The 17,330-nt window shown below is 43.6% G+C and overlaps 1 protein-coding gene across 1 annotated transcript; it reads left to right on the top strand.

Moving 5' to 3' along the window:
- The first annotated feature begins 14 nt into the window (after window positions 1-14).
- FAM216A (family with sequence similarity 216 member A) lies at window positions 15-17,076 on the top strand. The gene is made up of 6 exons (XM_073565539.1): window positions 15-237; window positions 1,215-1,249; window positions 3,834-3,958; window positions 4,574-4,688; window positions 15,397-15,469; window positions 15,757-17,076. The coding sequence occupies exons 1-6, from the start codon at window positions 152-154 to the stop codon at window positions 15,848-15,850; spliced, it is 528 nt and encodes a 175-aa protein (XP_073421640.1). The 5' UTR covers window positions 15-151; the 3' UTR covers window positions 15,851-17,076.
- The last annotated feature ends 254 nt before the right edge of the window (window positions 17,077-17,330 follow it).

Genomic DNA, 17,330 nt, shown 5'->3' with positions numbered 1-17,330 from the left:
CTGTAATGTCTGCGCATGCGCTGCACTTATTGACTTCTGTCTCCAAGAGCATCCAAGGAGGCGACAGATGTGAATCCCACAGTGTGCGTGTCACCATGGAGACCGGGCATGTTCCTAGAAGGCTGGTACCTGGGAGAGGCAGCTCGAGAAGATGGAGGGACACGCAGCCTGCAGCGCCCCTGCCTCTAAGAGGAAGAAGATGCCAGCAGAGCTGGACCAAAAGAAGGTCACTGTAAGGTCAGTGTGCATGCATGATGCTGAGAGCCATACTATATCTGTATATTATATTGTTATCCGGCATATTAGCATATTATTATTATATTCTTATATGTTATATTATTATATTGTTATACTATATATTATATTGCTATATTCTAAATGATCTTATACTGTAAGCTATATACTATCTATATATATAATTGCCTTAAATGGTCCGTCATCCACTTCCGTCTGGAGGTCCTCGAATCCCACAATCCACTGCATCGACCGGAAGTACGCCAGCCGCCATATTGAAATACCCAGTAACCCAAGTGATGGGTTTTATATTTCTTTCAGGGTGCAGTTGGGCCCAAATGTTTCTGCAAACTTGTGGCCTCTGTTCACACGGGATGCATTCTAGTTGGCACTGGGCAGCCCCCCTATATGGTGTTGCTAAGAGGTTGTGAACCAGAAGCCCTGCTTTTCCTGTGTGAACGCTGCCACATGCGGATTATTTCTTCTGCACTGGTGTACCACACGGCCAATCCCTGAATGTAGGCTGGCTGTTTCATTTGGTATTTATGCACCTGTGCAGCTGCCATTTTACTTGGGTCCACTGCACCCTGGATTAGTGCAGATGCATTTAGGCCTGTCTGGTTAATATATTATATTGTTATACTGTATATTATTTACTGTGTATTAAATTGTTATACTGTATATTATACATTCTGTTATAATGTATATTATATATTATTATTCTGTATGTTCTATACTACATACAGTATTATATTGCTATAATGTATGTTAATATATGATATGCAATATATTATATTGTTATACTGTATATTATATATTCTGTTGTTATACTGTATATTATATACTATAGATTGTTATAATGTATATTATATAGTATATATTATTCTGTATGTTATATACTATATATTATATTGCTATAGTATATATTCTTATGTACTATATTATATTCTTTACACACAGTTACATCTTTTTTTTTTCAGGACCATGGCTATTAGTCACAAGGATCTTGAAGAAGGTGAGTGTGAGATCAGATTTCTGTCCTATTAATGACTTTTCCTTCCCAGATACAAGCCACTTTGGTAGTTACTTATTTAACTGGTGAAAGCTGTGACCAGCCAGACATCTTTTGTCTATGTGGTTTTCCTTGTAATACATGGATGAGTCAAGTACACAAAAGCTGAGCTCACTGATAAAGGGAAACGGCAGCAACATTATTGGTGGACAATCAGAGGTGGTGCAGGATAGGACGGTGTGCAACAATTGCAACAAAATTCATATACAAGTTATACTGCAGGTGCATTGGGAAGGTATCTCTGCACCTGCCGTCCATAGTACCTCTTCACTTCTCCTCTCCCAGTGGCGCGCGATCTGCTGATGGAATGACAGTGTAGAGAGAGTCTCAGCTGGAAAACATCACTCGTCCCTTTGGATGAAATTGGCTGGGGCATGCGCAGTATGAGATAAGGATTTGAGCAACACATAGTAACATATTTTACATGCATCAGCCAAAAGAAAAGCTCTGCGTGGGTGAGATATTTCAACCAGAGACAAAGGTGATGTAATATAGCAGAGACTTTGGCTCCAATTCATTACTGCACTTGTTGAGTTTTTAGCATATTTCTACCTTTTTTGTTTGCACTATATTCATCTTTCCATTTGTGACTTTTATGAAACCTTTTCTAAATGTGTTTGCCATTTTTTTTTTAAATTTGCTACTTTACATGACGTGTAAGGTTTCCAGAAGTTTTCTATTAATTAATTGTGACTTTTCGAAAAGGTGCAAAATTGTTTTGCTAGTATCCTCCAGTCCCTGTCCCAGAGATATTTTATGTACACTTGAAATCCCTGTGCAATTTTTGCACCATTTTGCAAAATGTTTATCTTTTTGCCCTAAAAAGTCACAAAACAACCAAAGATAATTGACAAATCAGGAAAGTGAAGAATTAAACACTATGTCTCCACTGTCAAGTAGCAAAGCACGGCGCCGGGTGGGAAGAATTGAAAGGAGCTATGGACTGCAAGTGCATCATTACATCCCAAGTGCATTTGAAGTCTAATTTGCATACGAATAAAAAGACAAATTTTGCTGGTGAGGAGCAACAGATTGCAAACAAACCAGGTATCCTTGCAACTGTTGCACACTACCACGTCCTGCACTATGTCTGGTTACCTACCAAAAATGTGGCTGGTCGGTTTCCTTCCACGTTAACTACCAAAGTTACTTCTTTAATTAATTTACATGCCCTAAAGAGGTTTTCTTCTATTTAAAAATAAATTGTCCACGAGGAAGAATTAATATAATATAAATAATTAATTTATACTTGCCCACTTTCTCTGGCTGTCACTCTTAGGCTATGTGCACACGTTGCGGACTCTGCTGCGTTTCTGCAGCGTTTTTGGCCCTGCGGAAATGCAGTAGTTCCGCAGACATGGTACAGTACCATGTTAGCCTATGGCATTTCAAATCCGCTGTGCTCACGTTGCGGTTTTTCCACGTGGTTTTGCTGCGGTTTACAAACCGCAGCATGTCAATTCTTTGTGCGGATTCCGCAGCGGTTTCACACCTTTAACATAGTAGAGGTGTAAAACCGCAGGCTAATCCGCAGGAAAATCGCAGGCCACTTTACCTGCGGTTTTACCTGCGGATCCGCGCGGAAAAACCCGCAGGTGAATCCGCAGCGTGTGCACACAGCCTTATGGTCCCTGGTCTGCTTAGTTCCTGCAGTGATGACATGCCATACATGTGCAAGTGACCGCTGCAGCCAATAACAGACCTTAGGACTGACCACAATCATCTGTTTGTTTGTAAATACTGTAGTGATACTATCTTGCCTTATCTAGATCTCCAGCAATACAATAGAGAGTTGGGATGCTTAAAAAATAAACAAAGAAAGCATACTTGTCCAAGGAATCTGTCCTCCGCTCCAGCACTGCTGCTCCAATCATTGCTCCTGGACCAGTAAAGATGACATCATAACCACCTGTCCAGTGATTGGCTGCAGGGTCAGGTGAATGGTAGTCGCAATGTCATCTCTTCGAGTCTGGCAGAGACAGTTGTAGGGAAGGGCAGGTTTCCCGGGTAAGCATGCCTTTTTTATCTTCCCTTCCATAACTGACTTAACAAAAAAAGACAAAAAAACACAGGAAACCCCTTTTTATGATAATAACAGGACTGTGTTCATACTGCCCCAGTCTATACAGCGAAGATGACAAGCGAGCTACATGAAATTGTCAGCTTATTCTGACTCCTTAGATTTTTTTATGTTTCAGATTAATAAAAAACATGTTACTAATAAAAGCCTGATTTAAATAATGTTTTTTTCTTATAATACCTTAATTTTGGGAGAGTTATAACGATTAAATAAATGACAGGGGATTCCTCTCATTGCAGTGGGGCAACTGGACTAACTTTTAATATTTGCAGTGAGGGTATTACCGTAGATTGGTTTTAAGCAGCTTCAATCAGTTTTCCTCTAGGACATCCAAAGGGAATCTCCTTCTTATGGCAAATAGGTTTTTCTGTGAACTCTGTAAACTTTATGTGCAGAATTACTGTATTAAAGATTGTAGTGGAAGAATTTTTTTCAATTTTTTTAAAGGAACGCCTGCTAATATGAATTCAAAGGAACCACAGAAAGGATGCAGACTGCAGAGTGTTCCTTTAAGACAGCAGGTTAAAACCATCAAAATTCCAAGGACTATGAAGAATGAAGCATATCTGAAGGTAGAGTCTTTTTTACTTGCGGTACTTTAGTGTACAAATAGCAGAAACAATAAAGTAAAATGTAGGGGTTATCTAATGTGGATTTTGAGGAGGGTGGGGGTTTTGGAGATGGGAATGGAAAGGGGTCTTAGGGTCAAAGTTTTCTGAGGTGATAATATGAGGTGTATAAAATCCTGTAGGGCCGTTTTGTACCTCCACATTCCTCTTGTTTCATATTGAGGCTTATTGCATAAGATTTATACCCAGACAATACACCCTACAATTGCTTCTGCAGAAGTATGCCTTGGCTGAGTGGTCTTGTGTTTTCAACGGGGATAGTGGAGAACGGTGCTATCAGACTCCACTTGCTGTGGCTTATCTCCCCCTGAAAACAAAGGATGAGCCGTTGAAATTCCAACTGACCAATCATTTTTTCACCCCAACTGGGAAAGTCAGAAGGCCCCCCGATATACATTAGATGGTTGGTCCATTCCACCAAAACCAGTGAGGCATCTGGAGTGAGGATATCAAGCTGCAGTGTTGGCTTGTAGATAATATTGTAGATAAATATCACAACTCTATGAAGTTAACCACTAATCGGTGCAAATTTTTTTTCATGTACATTTTGTATTTTAGCATGCAGACCTTACTTTGGGCCAAAAACGATATTTATGCAGCATTGCCAAAATCTACAGCACAAGCAACATGAGAGCCCTGACTGAGAAACATCTGCGTTCACAGATACAATGTGGTACGACGTCTTAAAACACAAATGTTTTTATCCAATTATACTTAACATACACAGTTAATATGGAATGTAAGGAAATTTCTATAAATTGTTTATTTCTACTGTTATCAACAACTTAGCTTGAAAATCTTCCCTTTTTAACCATATGTGTAATTACTATATTACTGTTTGTTAGGTAGTCCCCACATGTGTTGCGGCTGTCTAAAATCCGCGAATCATTCAGCCACAGGGACTTGAACATACTGTACAGTATTATCTGAGCACGCCTAAGATACTAGGATAACCGCCAAGCATGCTCTGATAACATCTTATCTGCGCACATTCGCTCATCACTACTCCCAACACAAATCTTAGATGAGTAGACTAATTTCAGAAACCCAATGTAGTTTCGTCATTCTGCAGCTCAGGGTTGTTTATTGTGGGTAGGCAGATGGAGTTTGGTCTGATGATATATTGATATATTCCTATAGCAATATTTCATATTCATGCTCGGATTCTTGCATTTTTTGTATGGTTTCCTATCAAGTTGGATGTACTTTGTTGTTACCTCTGTATCCTATCCATGATGATGAATGAAATTGTTTTACTTATATTTTGTTTTTTTATATCTGCAGTTATATTTTTGCCAAAATGGAAAATGTAGCAAAGTGCTTTTTCAATAAAAAAGAGAATTGTAATTGCAGTATATTTCTGTGTTCAGTATGCACTGCATTTTTTGGGCTACGTTCCCATGATGAGTCTTTTACGCTTTGTATTTCCAAAAGCATGCAAGTAACCTATTTTATTTAATGGGTGTAGAAATGGTGAAGAAAATCTGCAACATCAAAAACTCACCAAAAGCTCATTGTGGGAATGTAGCCTAAAGAGGGATTTTCCACATTCAGTATTTGGTGAGTATTTTACATCAGTATTTGTAGACCAAAACCAGGAGTGGTTGATAAATACAGAAGTGGTAACATGTTTCCATTATACTTTCTTCGGATTCTTCCACTCCTGATTTTGCTATAATGTAAGGAAAAAAGCCAGCTCACCAATGATTCATGGCAGGTGCACGGAACTCCGTCCTGGTCAGACGTAAATGATCCAGTAGAAAAATAGCAATGTTCCAGCTCCTTGAATAAAATGCAAATCCTTTATTGAAGAATTCTTAAATTAAAACATGACTGCCCCGGGAAGGATCGGATGACAAGAAGATGACAAGCGACGCGTTTCACATCCGTGATCTTTGTCAAAGATGGACATAATTAGTCCCTGGGGCACATTACTATCTGTTATGTAGGATTACTGGAACCTCACCATCTAGTGATCCCTACTTCTTTCCCTAGTGCGGCGATCACAATCATCTTAGTCGGTACAGGGGTATTCCTCATGGCTCCCTCTCCTTCGGATCAATTCACCAGTGTAGTGCAGTGGTAGCACACTTATGCAGTGATGAGGCTGTGACCCAGCAAAGTTCCAACACAAAGTCTCTTTAATGCGGTTACTTCACGGCATTAATGTCCAATTCACACACGTGCATAGTATTAATGTTCAGTTCACAGCACTACATAGTACCCAGTATCCTCTGGATTGCAGCCGGGCATATATTCTCTGGATTACACAGTCACTAAACACCCCGATCCACCTTTATGACCTGTTGCCGTGGGCTATTGCACCGCCGTGTTAATGTATTTTTACTCACAGCTTTCCACAGTACACGATATCCTTCAGATTACAGTCACTAAACACGCTAGTCCTCCTTCGGGCACAGGACCGTCTACCTCCGCTTCACCGCCGGGCACAAGACATCCACCTCCGAGACCAAGCTGTGGGTGCCAGGCGTCTCAGCTCTCCTGGCTGTTTGGCTTCACTGGCATGTGTTGCTTCACACAGGTGGAGCGCTGCAGAGCCTACTGCTCTGTACTCCTCCAAACACCCACACCCTTCAGCCACATGGAAAACCTGGGCCTGAAATGAAATGGACTGCAAGACTACCATCCTGCAGTCTGTTTCAAAATACAAAAACCCCAGAGCAGGTTTCCCTTAAATCTCACAAATAGAAAAAAAAAATGTTTTTGTGTTCCCTTAAATCTGCCTTGGACACTAGCATGCCCAAGACTAAGGGCCCCGTCACACATAGCGACTCACCAGCGATCCCGACAACTATATGAATTTGTCAGGATCGCTGGTGTGTCGCTACATGATCGCTGGTGAGCTGCCAAACAGGCAACTTCACCAGCGATCAGCACCAGCGGCGACGAGCGCAGGCGTCGCTATGTACCTTAGATACCAGTGCGCTGGTACAGGGAGCTGGTAACCAAGGTAAACAGTGGGTTCCTAAGCGCAGCGCTTAGAAACCCTCTGTTTACCTTGGATACGAGCTGGGAGCTCGCTGATCGTTGCTCTCCCGCCTGCCACACGCAGCAATGTGTGCTGGCCAGCGGGAGACCAACGATCAAAAAAAGTCATTCGAGCACGATCAGCGATACCCGGTAGGGGGGCCGGTCGCTGATAGATGTCACACACAGCGATCTCGCTGGTGAGTCACAAAACTTGTGACTCAGCAGCGATCTCGCTAGCGAGATCGCTTTGTGTTACGGGGGCTTAACACTTATTTTTAGTCTGTATTGCAATCACAGCTACGCTTGTGACTGCAATGCACTCTCATGGCCTCCGTGCGCATCCTGGGGAGAACACACTGCGAAGCCTAACTGTGACACCAGTCACTGCTTGACACAAGCCAGGTTGTCAAATTCAGGCCCCAGCTTCCTACTTCCCTCTAGCCACTCCCACCTTACTCTTTCAGCCCAACATGGGCTTCATCGCACTTCTTTACCTTTGGCTCTGCCTGGAAAACATTCAGATGGCTTGTTCATAACGGGTGCAGTGCTTGGCATGTATTCCTTGCGCACGCTCCCGGATTCTGTCCCCTCCTCTCCTCTTCAGCACCATTGCCATGCTCAATGCCGACCAACATCTCCTCTTCCCTGCTGGCAGCTTCCTCACAGACCGTTTCTTCAGGACCAGGTTGGCTCTGTCCTTGTGGCACACAGGCTCACCGGCACTCCTCAGCAGTCCTTCCTTGGTACTTTCCTCTATGTCTAATATTAGGAATACTCGCTAATGCCCATCCCCCTCTTATTTTCCACTTTTCTTGCTTCTCCTGCAAGAAAAAATTGCCCTCAGGTCAACATACGGCCCTCTATCCAACCCTTCCAGGATGCAGATCTCTCAGGAGCCTCCCCCTGTCCGGGACGAGAGCACACTCTTTCCCCCTGAGTGGTCTGACGGTCTATCACAATCTATCGCTAACCTAACCAAGGTTTCCCAAACCCCTGTTACAGTCATTGTGGGTCTGCCTGTCCTAGCAGCCTCCCCTGGTGCTCCGAACGGGACAGATCAGATTTAACTCGTATTTGCTCCATCATGGTGGATCGCGTTTAAGATAAAAGAAACAGAAGCATTTCACCTATTCTGGGTCTTCTTCGCCCTTCACATCCTCCAGGATGCCCTCTGTCTCACGCTTCTCCTCTCCTGAGCCCCTTGAAATCCCTTGGGTCCCACCGCCACACCGTGATGGAATCGGACCTCGATTCTGACCAAGCTTCCAAGATTCGGGACTTGATGAATAGTTTGATATTAGCCATCAATCAGACTCCCAATGTCAAGGAACAGGACTCCCTTACCACGGAGCCGACAGTATCCTTAAAGAAGGTGGAACGCCATCCCCGGATGTTTTCCAACCATAAGGAGTTTGACAAGTATTCTCCAAAGAGTAGGAGAATCCAGAAAAATGTTTTATTTAAGGAGATATTTTGTATTCTTCCGACCTGCTCAAATCTTGGGCTGAGTCACGTGTTGTGGACCTTCCGGTATCCTGGCTGTTCTCCAACACGATTCTCCCTCTTTATGATGGCGCCTCCCTCAAGGACCCTACCAACAGACATATTGAATCTCTGGCCAAGTCTGCATTCAAAGCCGGGGGAACAACCATGTGCTCCGCCTTTGCCTCCACCTGGGTTTCAACAACATCATGGCCATACGCGGAGTCCAACAGCTCAAGGTGTGGAGCGCAAACTCGGACTCTAAGGAATTTCTCCCCAGCCTCCCCTTCCAGGACTCTTGTCTGTTCGGAACCAGACTGGATCAGGTCATCTCAGATGCTACTGAAGGGAAGAGTACCTCTCTTCCCCAACACAGACCCAGGCGTCCCCCTGGTAGGAAGTGTACCCTATAATTTCGCTACTTTTGTCAATTTTCATCATCAGGAATACCCAACCATCAGAACTGGTCCGCTGCCGACCAGGAGAAGACGAGACTTTGTTTAAGCTGGCTCCTTCCTGGCAGCCATGTGTTCGACAAAGCAAGCCCTCCTGATCCAAACAGATTTTCTTCTGATGGGTCGGTCACACCTGTGGACTGTCCCCAGGGTTGGTGAACGTCTTCTTTTATTTAGGGGCACGTGTCCCTCTATAGTCGAGGACACATGGGTCAGTGAGGTTGTCTCCACCGGTTACAAAATAGAATTTTCATCTTTTCGCCATTATCGCTTTTTTGAGTCCCAGTTCCCAAGCAATCCCTCACTAGTTCCCGTTTTTTTTTCAGGCCATCTCCTCCCTCCTCCAGTTAGGCGCCATCATTCTCGTTCCCTCTCCAGAATAATTTTCCGGTTTCTTTTCAAACTTTTTTGTGGTTCCAAAAAAGGACGGTTCCATCCTATCCTGGAAATCATACTCCTGAACAGGCAAGAGCGTCTTCGCCTTTTCAGGATGGGGTCCCTCCATTCGGTGATAGCCTACATGGAATCCGTGGAGTTCCTCTGTTCATTGGACATTCAAGATGCCTACCTTCACATTCCAATGTGCGCATCACATCAAAGATTTCTTTGCTTCGCAGTATAGGATTTTGACTCCCAATTCACAGCACTCCTCTTCAGTCTAGTCTCCACCCCCCAGGGTCTTCAAGGTCATGGCGGCCGTCCTAGTCTTTAGATTGCAAAAAAGAAGGCTAAGAGGAGACTTAGTAGCCATCTACAAATATCTGAAGGGAAGTCCCAATGTAGAGGGATCATCCTTATTCTCATTTGCACATGGAAACACGAGAAGCAATGGAATGAAACTGAAAGAGATAAGATACAGATTAGATATTAAAAAAAATATTTAACAGTGAGGGTGACCAATAAGTGGATCAGGCTGCCACGAGAAGTAGTGAGATCTTTTTCAAAGGAAGTCTTCAAACAGAGGCTGGACAGACATCTGTCTGAGATGGTTGAGTGAATCCTGCGCTGCATTGAGTACGGGTTTGGACATGATGACCTTTGATGTCCCTTCCAACTCTAACATTCCATGATTCTAGTTATTCCCTACCTGGATAACCTTCTAATCAATGTTGTGTCCTATTGGGACTGCTGCAAGAGTCTTCAGCTTACTCTCTACATTCTTTCTTATTCGGGCTGGCTCATCAACAGGGCAAAGTCATCTCTGATCCCGGTCCAACACCTAGTCTTCCTAGGCATGCTTTTCGATACAGCAGGCGCCATATTTTTTCTCCTCGAGGAAAGGTTTCCTTACCCCCTTCAACTTATATTGTTTCGGGACAAGGAGATCTGATCCTAGGTTTATCCCATCCTCCTTCCTCTGTAAGACATACCTGGTTGCATTTCTTTCCCCTCTTTGGCAATGGGAGCTCATTTCTTCCGTTAAACTGGCAGATTGTGACAATGGACACCAGTCTACTAGGGTGGGGAGCAGTGTTTAATCAGTTCACAGTCCAAAGCTGCTGGAAAGCTCAGGAATCCTCACTTCCCATCAACATCTTGGAACTCAGGGCAATGTATCTCACAATCCTGCACTGGCAGGACCTTCTAGAATGACTGCTTCCAGTCCGACAATGCCACAGCCATTGCACACATCAATCACTAGGGCGGGATCTGAAGTGGATCAGTCATGGCAGAAGTATTTTGAATTCAGCCATGTGCCAAACACAGAGTGCCAGCAATATCTGCAATGCACATTCCCGGGGCGGACAACTTGGCCTCCGAGTTCCATGAACTCATTGGTTTTCAGACAGATCTGTCAAAGATGGGGCAGGCACACTCCACATCAATTTGATGACATCCAGAATGAGAAACAAGGTTACTCATTTCCTGTCCAGGTCTCTGTACCCCCTCACCCTGATTCTCTCATAGACTCAGTTCAACCATCAATATCTATTTCCACTCCTACCGCTGATTCCTAGACTCATCAATAAAATCAAAATGGAAGGAGTACCAGTCATTCTCATGGCTCCCGGCTGTCCCAGAAGAGCTTCGTATGCAGAAGTGGTCAACCTCTTTGCAGATGCCCTTGGAAGCTCACGGATTGTCTAGACCTTCTTTTCCAAGGGTCCTTTCTTCCACCAGATTTCAGTCTCTGAATTTAACGGCATGGCTGTTGAAGCCGCAGACTTAAAGTTTAAGGCGAGGAAACCCTCTTCTTCTCCCATCTACAGTATCATCACACATGGAAAGCCTTCTTTCGCTGGTGCGAAGCTAACCATATAACCCCTATAGCCTTCTCTCTTCCTTCCCTACTGGCTTTCCTAGTCAATTCTCGAGTCTAGTCTATCTCTCAGCTTGCTTATGGGTCAGATCTTAGCCATTTCAATCCTGTTTCAGAGGTATCTGGCTTCTCACTCTCAGGTCAGGATCTTCCTGCAGGGAGTTGCCCATTCACATCCTCCATATCATCCTCCTGTGGATCCTTGTGACCTCAATCCAATCCTGAAAGTCCTTCAGGGTTCCTGCTTTGATCCCACTTGAGAAGTTTGTCTCTTCTTGGTTTCCTTCCCTGTGGCGATAATCGCCATCAGGCGCGTCTCACAGTCAGCCCTATCTTGCCATTCTCCCTTCTTTGTCCTCCATCAGGACAAAGCGGTGTTGCGACCAGTTCCCTCCTTTCTCCCTAAGGTGGTTTCTTCCTTCCATCTTAACGAAGATATTGTCATTCCATCTTTCAGTCAATCCCCAGTTCATCCTCGAGAACGGTCCCCTCCGCAGATTGGATCTGGTTAGAGCTCTTTGCTTTTATCTTTCCAGAACAACATCCTTCAGATGCTCCAACTCCTTGTTTGTGATTCCAGAGGGCTACTGCAGAGGACTTCGGGTCTCCAGGGTCACAATAGCTCTTTGGAGCCACTCTGCCATCCTGGAAGCATATAGAGTACTAGACTGCCCCCTCCCAGGGTCAAGGCTCGCTCTACAGTGAAGGCTTCCTGGGCCGTTCATCATCAGGTCTCTGTGTCGCAGCTCTGAAAGGTTGCTACTTGATCATACCTATGCCTCGGAGGATGCAAGTTTAGGTAGGAATAGTCTGCTAGCAGCAGTTGCTTGTACTTAGACCTGTTCTTGGCATTCCTTTTCCTTTTTTCCCATCCGTAGAACTGCTTTTGGACATCCCATGGTCTCCTGTGTCCACCAATGAAGAGATAGAGAAAAGAGAATTTTGGGTACTTACCTTTCTCAGAGCCTTCATAGAGGGCACAGCACTCTCCCTTTTTGTGCCTGTATTGCGCCTGTTGGAAGTTGTTTTTCATGTTGCTCCTCCTACTGCTTTCTCACTAACTGATCAGCTTCATGCCTAGGGCTGGCATCAGCACCTGACGTACCCAGGCAACTACCGGTGCCGAGCAGGCTGGGGGGCACTTGCCGTCGGGAACACCGGCGCTCTATGGTGGCCTGGTGCCAGTGCTCACGAGTTGACCCCCCCACCCCACTTACTCTGCATCGGTACTTGCAATACTTACTTCTCACCTTTCCCCTGCAGCTGTGGCGCCTTCAGTGTCTTCTGACTCTATGACTGTTCAGGCCAGAGGGCACAATGACGTCACTACAGTGCGCTCTCAGTTCTGAACAGTCACAGTGCAGAGAGCCGGAAGAAACCGATGCTGAGGAGTTCGGAGCAGAACAGCGACCTGTGAGGAGAGGTGATTATTTATTTTTTTTAATGTTTTTTTAATGTTTGGAGCAATATATGGGGCCCATTTTTTAAGGAGTATTATATGGGGCCCATCATATAACTGTATGGAGCAATAAATGCGACTCATTATGTATGCAGCAATGTGAGGCCTATTATGTATGGAGCATTATATGGGGCCCATTGTGTATGGAAGATTATATGGGGTCCATTATATATGGAGCAATATATTGGGCCCATTATATATGGAGCAATATATGGGGCCAATTATACTGTATGGAGCAATATATAGCGCTCATTAAACTGTATGGGGCTCATTATACTGTATAAAGCAATATATGGGGCTCATTATTTTGTATGGAGCAATATGTGGGGCTCATTATTCAGTGTAGAGCAATATATGGGGTTCATTATTCTGTATGGAGCAGTGTATGAAGTATATGGGGTTCATTATACTGTATAGAGCAATATATGGGGCTCATTATTCTGTAAGGAGCAATATATGGGTCTTATTATTCTGTATGGAGCAATATATGGAGTTCATTATATTGTGTGGAGCAGTATATGGGGTCCATTCTGTATGGAGCAATATTTGGGGCCATTATACTTTATGGAGCACCATTTGGGGCTCATTATTCTGTATGGAGCAATAATATATCCCATAATACTGTATGGAGGACTACACTGTTCAGTTTCTGAGCCATTATAGAATTTACAATAGATATGACTAATGTAAGAGGTGAGATTATTATTATTATGCATTTATATAGCGCCATTTATTGTATAGCGCTTTACATGTGAAAAGGGGAAATATAGACAAGTACAATAAACATGTGCAAGAAGGAGAGGGGACCCTGCTGGCGAGGGCTCACAGCCTACAGGGATTGGTGAGGATACACCAGGAGAGGGTAGAGCTGGTTATGCGGTGGTTCAGTAGACTGAGGATCATTGCAGGCTGTAGGCTTGTCGGAACAGGTGGGTCTTCAGGTTCTTCTTGAAGGTTTCCGTTGTTGGTGAGAGTCTGATATGTTGCGGCAGAGAGTTCCAGAGTATGGGGGAGGCACGGGAGATGTCTTGTATGCGGTTGTGGGAAGAAGAGATGAGGGGGGAGTAGAGAGGATCTTGAGAGGATCGAAGGTTGCGTGTGGGTAGGTACCGGGAGACCATGTCACAGATGTATGGAGACAGGTTGTGGATGGCTTTGTATGCCATGGTTAGGGTTTTGAACTGGAGCCTCTGGGCAATAGGAAGCCAGTGAAGGGCCTGGCATAGGGGTAAGGCTGGGAAATAGCAAAATCTTTGGCAATGTACTATACCTATATTTCTCTGCCATATCTGTGCATCACAAATCGTGGTGTGTTAAAGGGGTCCACTGAGACTCTTTTGCCCGAGGCTCACGAAAAACTGAAGCCGGCCCTGTTCATGCCAGTTGGTGGGTGTGGCATGTTGAGGAGGAGCTAACATTTTTTGCCTATTGTCAGCAGCATACACCCATGGTCTCCTGTGTCCCCCAATGAAGGCTCCGAGAAAGATTTTATGGTAAGTACCCAGAATCCTTTTTTCTCCCATATGGCATCTATACTGCTTCCGTGTTGCATTTTTTTCTCATCTGTTTTTAAAAACTAAAGTAGACTGTCTAAACTTTTCTCTATCCATTTACGTTTAGCAATAAATCAGTGAAAAACGAAATAGTATGTCTTCCATGTTTCATCTGTTTACATGTAATCCCATTGACTTTAATATCCAAGTCTGATCCACCAAGCAGATGAGTATATGACATGCTCTGAGTCTCACGGGCCAGGGCATGGACCAGTTTTTAAAACGGATGTGCCTAATGATCAATGAAACTCTGAAGGTCAACGTGCTGTCCAGTAAAAAAAGTAGACAGCACACAGATGTATGAATATAGCTGTAAGATGCACAAAAGACTGGTTTGTGATTTTAGGCTGGTTTGATGAGTTTCATGAATGCAATTTTTTTTGCCTGTATTGTGGCAGATATCAGTTTCCAAGATCTCATTCACACCTCTGTATTTTTGCATCAGTGTTTGTATGCCAAAGCCAGGAGTGGAACTTAGAGAAAAAGTATAATTCAAAGATTGACACATGTTCTGTGTTTTGACATGTGAATGAGGCCTAACAACAACTTAAAGACTAGGATTTACAGTTATAGTACTCGGTTGTACAAAAGAGTTGATTTAAGCTTGGCAGGAGAAACTACATTAAGGAAGAAAAGAAATTGGGAGAACTGCATTAATCGCTGTTTTTCTTGCATGAATGAAAAAAAATTCTCCATTGGGTAAAATGGAGACTACTAATGGCATTCGCACCTTTCAGGATCCAGAAGTCTGCAGTCACATAGAGTGACTGCACACTTTCATCCCAAGCCTGGACAAGTGGTAAATGTTATCTAAAGTAAAAAAATGCCACTGGGACCCCCACCATCACAAGATCAGGGCTGTAGTGCGCATATGTGACCATAGCTCCAATCACTATCAAAAGGAAGGATGGTAAGAGCCGAGCATTATTACGTAGCCATCTTCAGTAACCCCATTGACTTTGAATGGAGCCGTTGACACAAATGTACACTACTGCTCCATCCCAACAGTGGACCTTGGTAACCCCTTTTTTTATGATATGTGGAGGTTCTTGTAGTCAAATCCTCAGTGATCATAGCTGATATATGTTTATAGGAACACCTTTAAGCTTGGAAAACAATGAAAATGTGAGTGGGTTTGTTGCTTTGCACTGTGTCTTAGAGATGTGTTATACTGTACATAGGTTTAAAGAAAGCTCGATTGCATCATTCCGCTTCCGGAAAAAGCAAGAAGGAAATAATGGGACATTATAGAAGGTACAGTTTTATTAACCCTTGTCTTACAATTAGTATTTAGAAAGTGCTATTATGATGTAGCGCACAGTATCATGGAGGAATTCTTCCATAGCACATTGCTTCTATTGGATATCTTCACAATACAGAGCCAGTAAAAGGTACCAATAGCAGCACATGCAGCTCCTGTCTCTGTAGTACTGATGTATAGGAATCCGGTCTACCTCCATGCAGCTTATGTGAACATAGCTTTCATATTACCATAGGTATTTTGATGGGAGTCACTGACTGATGTTTTTATTACCGTTTAGAGTACATACAGCAGCTACAACTACTGAAGTGTCAAGGACCATAGAGGATGTGCGTAAGCAAATCACTGCTCTTTCCATGAACGAGACCAACTAACAGCTGAGAACACTGCAAAAGCTATAAGGGATTTTTTTTTTTTTTTAACTCTTACTCTTAATTGTATAAACATCACCTTCCTACCATGCATCACCAAGATAGTGTATGTAATGTTCCAAAAAATAAAGGGAACTTAGATACCACATACTAGATATCACTGAATGAAATATTCCAGTTACAAATCTTCATTCATTATGTAGTGGAATCCGTTGAGAACAATAAGACATAAAAATAGTCAATGTAAATCAAAATTAATATCCAATGGAGGTCTGGATTTGGAATGATACTCAAAATCAAAGTGGAAAATCAAATTATAGGCTGATCCAACTTCATTTGAGATGCCTCAAGACAAGGAAACGATGTTCAGTAGTGTGTGTGGCCTTCACGTGTCGGTATGACCTTCCTAAAACGACTGGGCATGGTCCTGATGAGGCGGCAGATGTTCTCCTGAGGGTTCACCTCCCAGACCTGGATTAAAGCATCAGTCAACTCCTGGACAGTATGTGGTGCAACGAGGCATGATGTCCCAGATGTGCTCGATTGGATTCAGGTCTGGGGAGCGAGCAGGCAAGTCCATAGCACCAAAGCCTTCATCATGCAGTAACTGCTGACACACTTCAGCCACAAGGCCTAGCATTGTCATGCATCAGAAGAAAGGTAGCTCAACGTTCTTCACAGCATCTCCAGACTATCACATGTGCTCACTGTGAACCTGCTTTCATCTATGAAGAGCACAGGGCATCAATGTTGAATCTGCCAACCTTGATGTTCTTTCTCAAATGCTGATCGCTCTGCACGGTGTTGGGCAGTAAGCCCAACACCCTCTTGTGGATGTCAGGCCCTCATATCACCTTCATGGAGTCGGTTTCTGACAGTTTGAGCAGACAAATAGATGTTAGTGGTCTGCTGGAGGTCATTTTGCGTGGCTCTGGCACTGCTCCTCCTTGAACAAAGGAGAAGGTAGCGGTCCTGTTGCTATGTTGTTTGCCCTCCTACAGCCCCCTCCATGTCTCTTTGTGTACTGGCCTGTCTCCTGGTATCTGCCCCATGCTCTGGACACTGTGCTGACTGTGTGTGATTGACTTGGAGTTAAACACAAAGTAAGTGTTCCCTTTGTTTTTTGAGCAACATTATACACACACGTGTGTATTTTACCACACAGTTTACCACCTTACCATCCCCTGTATCCTGTATTATTTAATAAAAACCTAAAAATGAGAATAGAAGATTTCTGAGTGAATGCCAGTTACTTGCTTAGGAGCAACAGATCATATTGTCAATGCCTTTGGGCATTTTTTTTTTTTTTATTTACTTAAAAAGCAATCAGTCACCTTGGAAAGGGGTTTACCTGTGGATATGAGGTTATTTTGCAGATAAATGGCATTGCAGCTGCCCTACTGAACGTACGGCTATTGGGAGAGAAAAAAAAACAAACAAAACAACAACAACTTATTTCCTCTTGCGATCTGCACGGTTTCAG

This window comes from Dendrobates tinctorius, unplaced genomic scaffold (assembly GCF_039654945.1).
Source record: "Dendrobates tinctorius isolate UK_male_01 unplaced genomic scaffold, ASM3965494v1 ptg000003l, whole genome shotgun sequence".
NCBI classification, from domain to species: domain Eukaryota; kingdom Metazoa; phylum Chordata; class Amphibia; order Anura; family Dendrobatidae; genus Dendrobates; species Dendrobates tinctorius.
The sequence above is the reverse complement of the archived record's forward strand: the minus strand, read 5'-3'. Positions and strand labels throughout refer to the sequence as shown.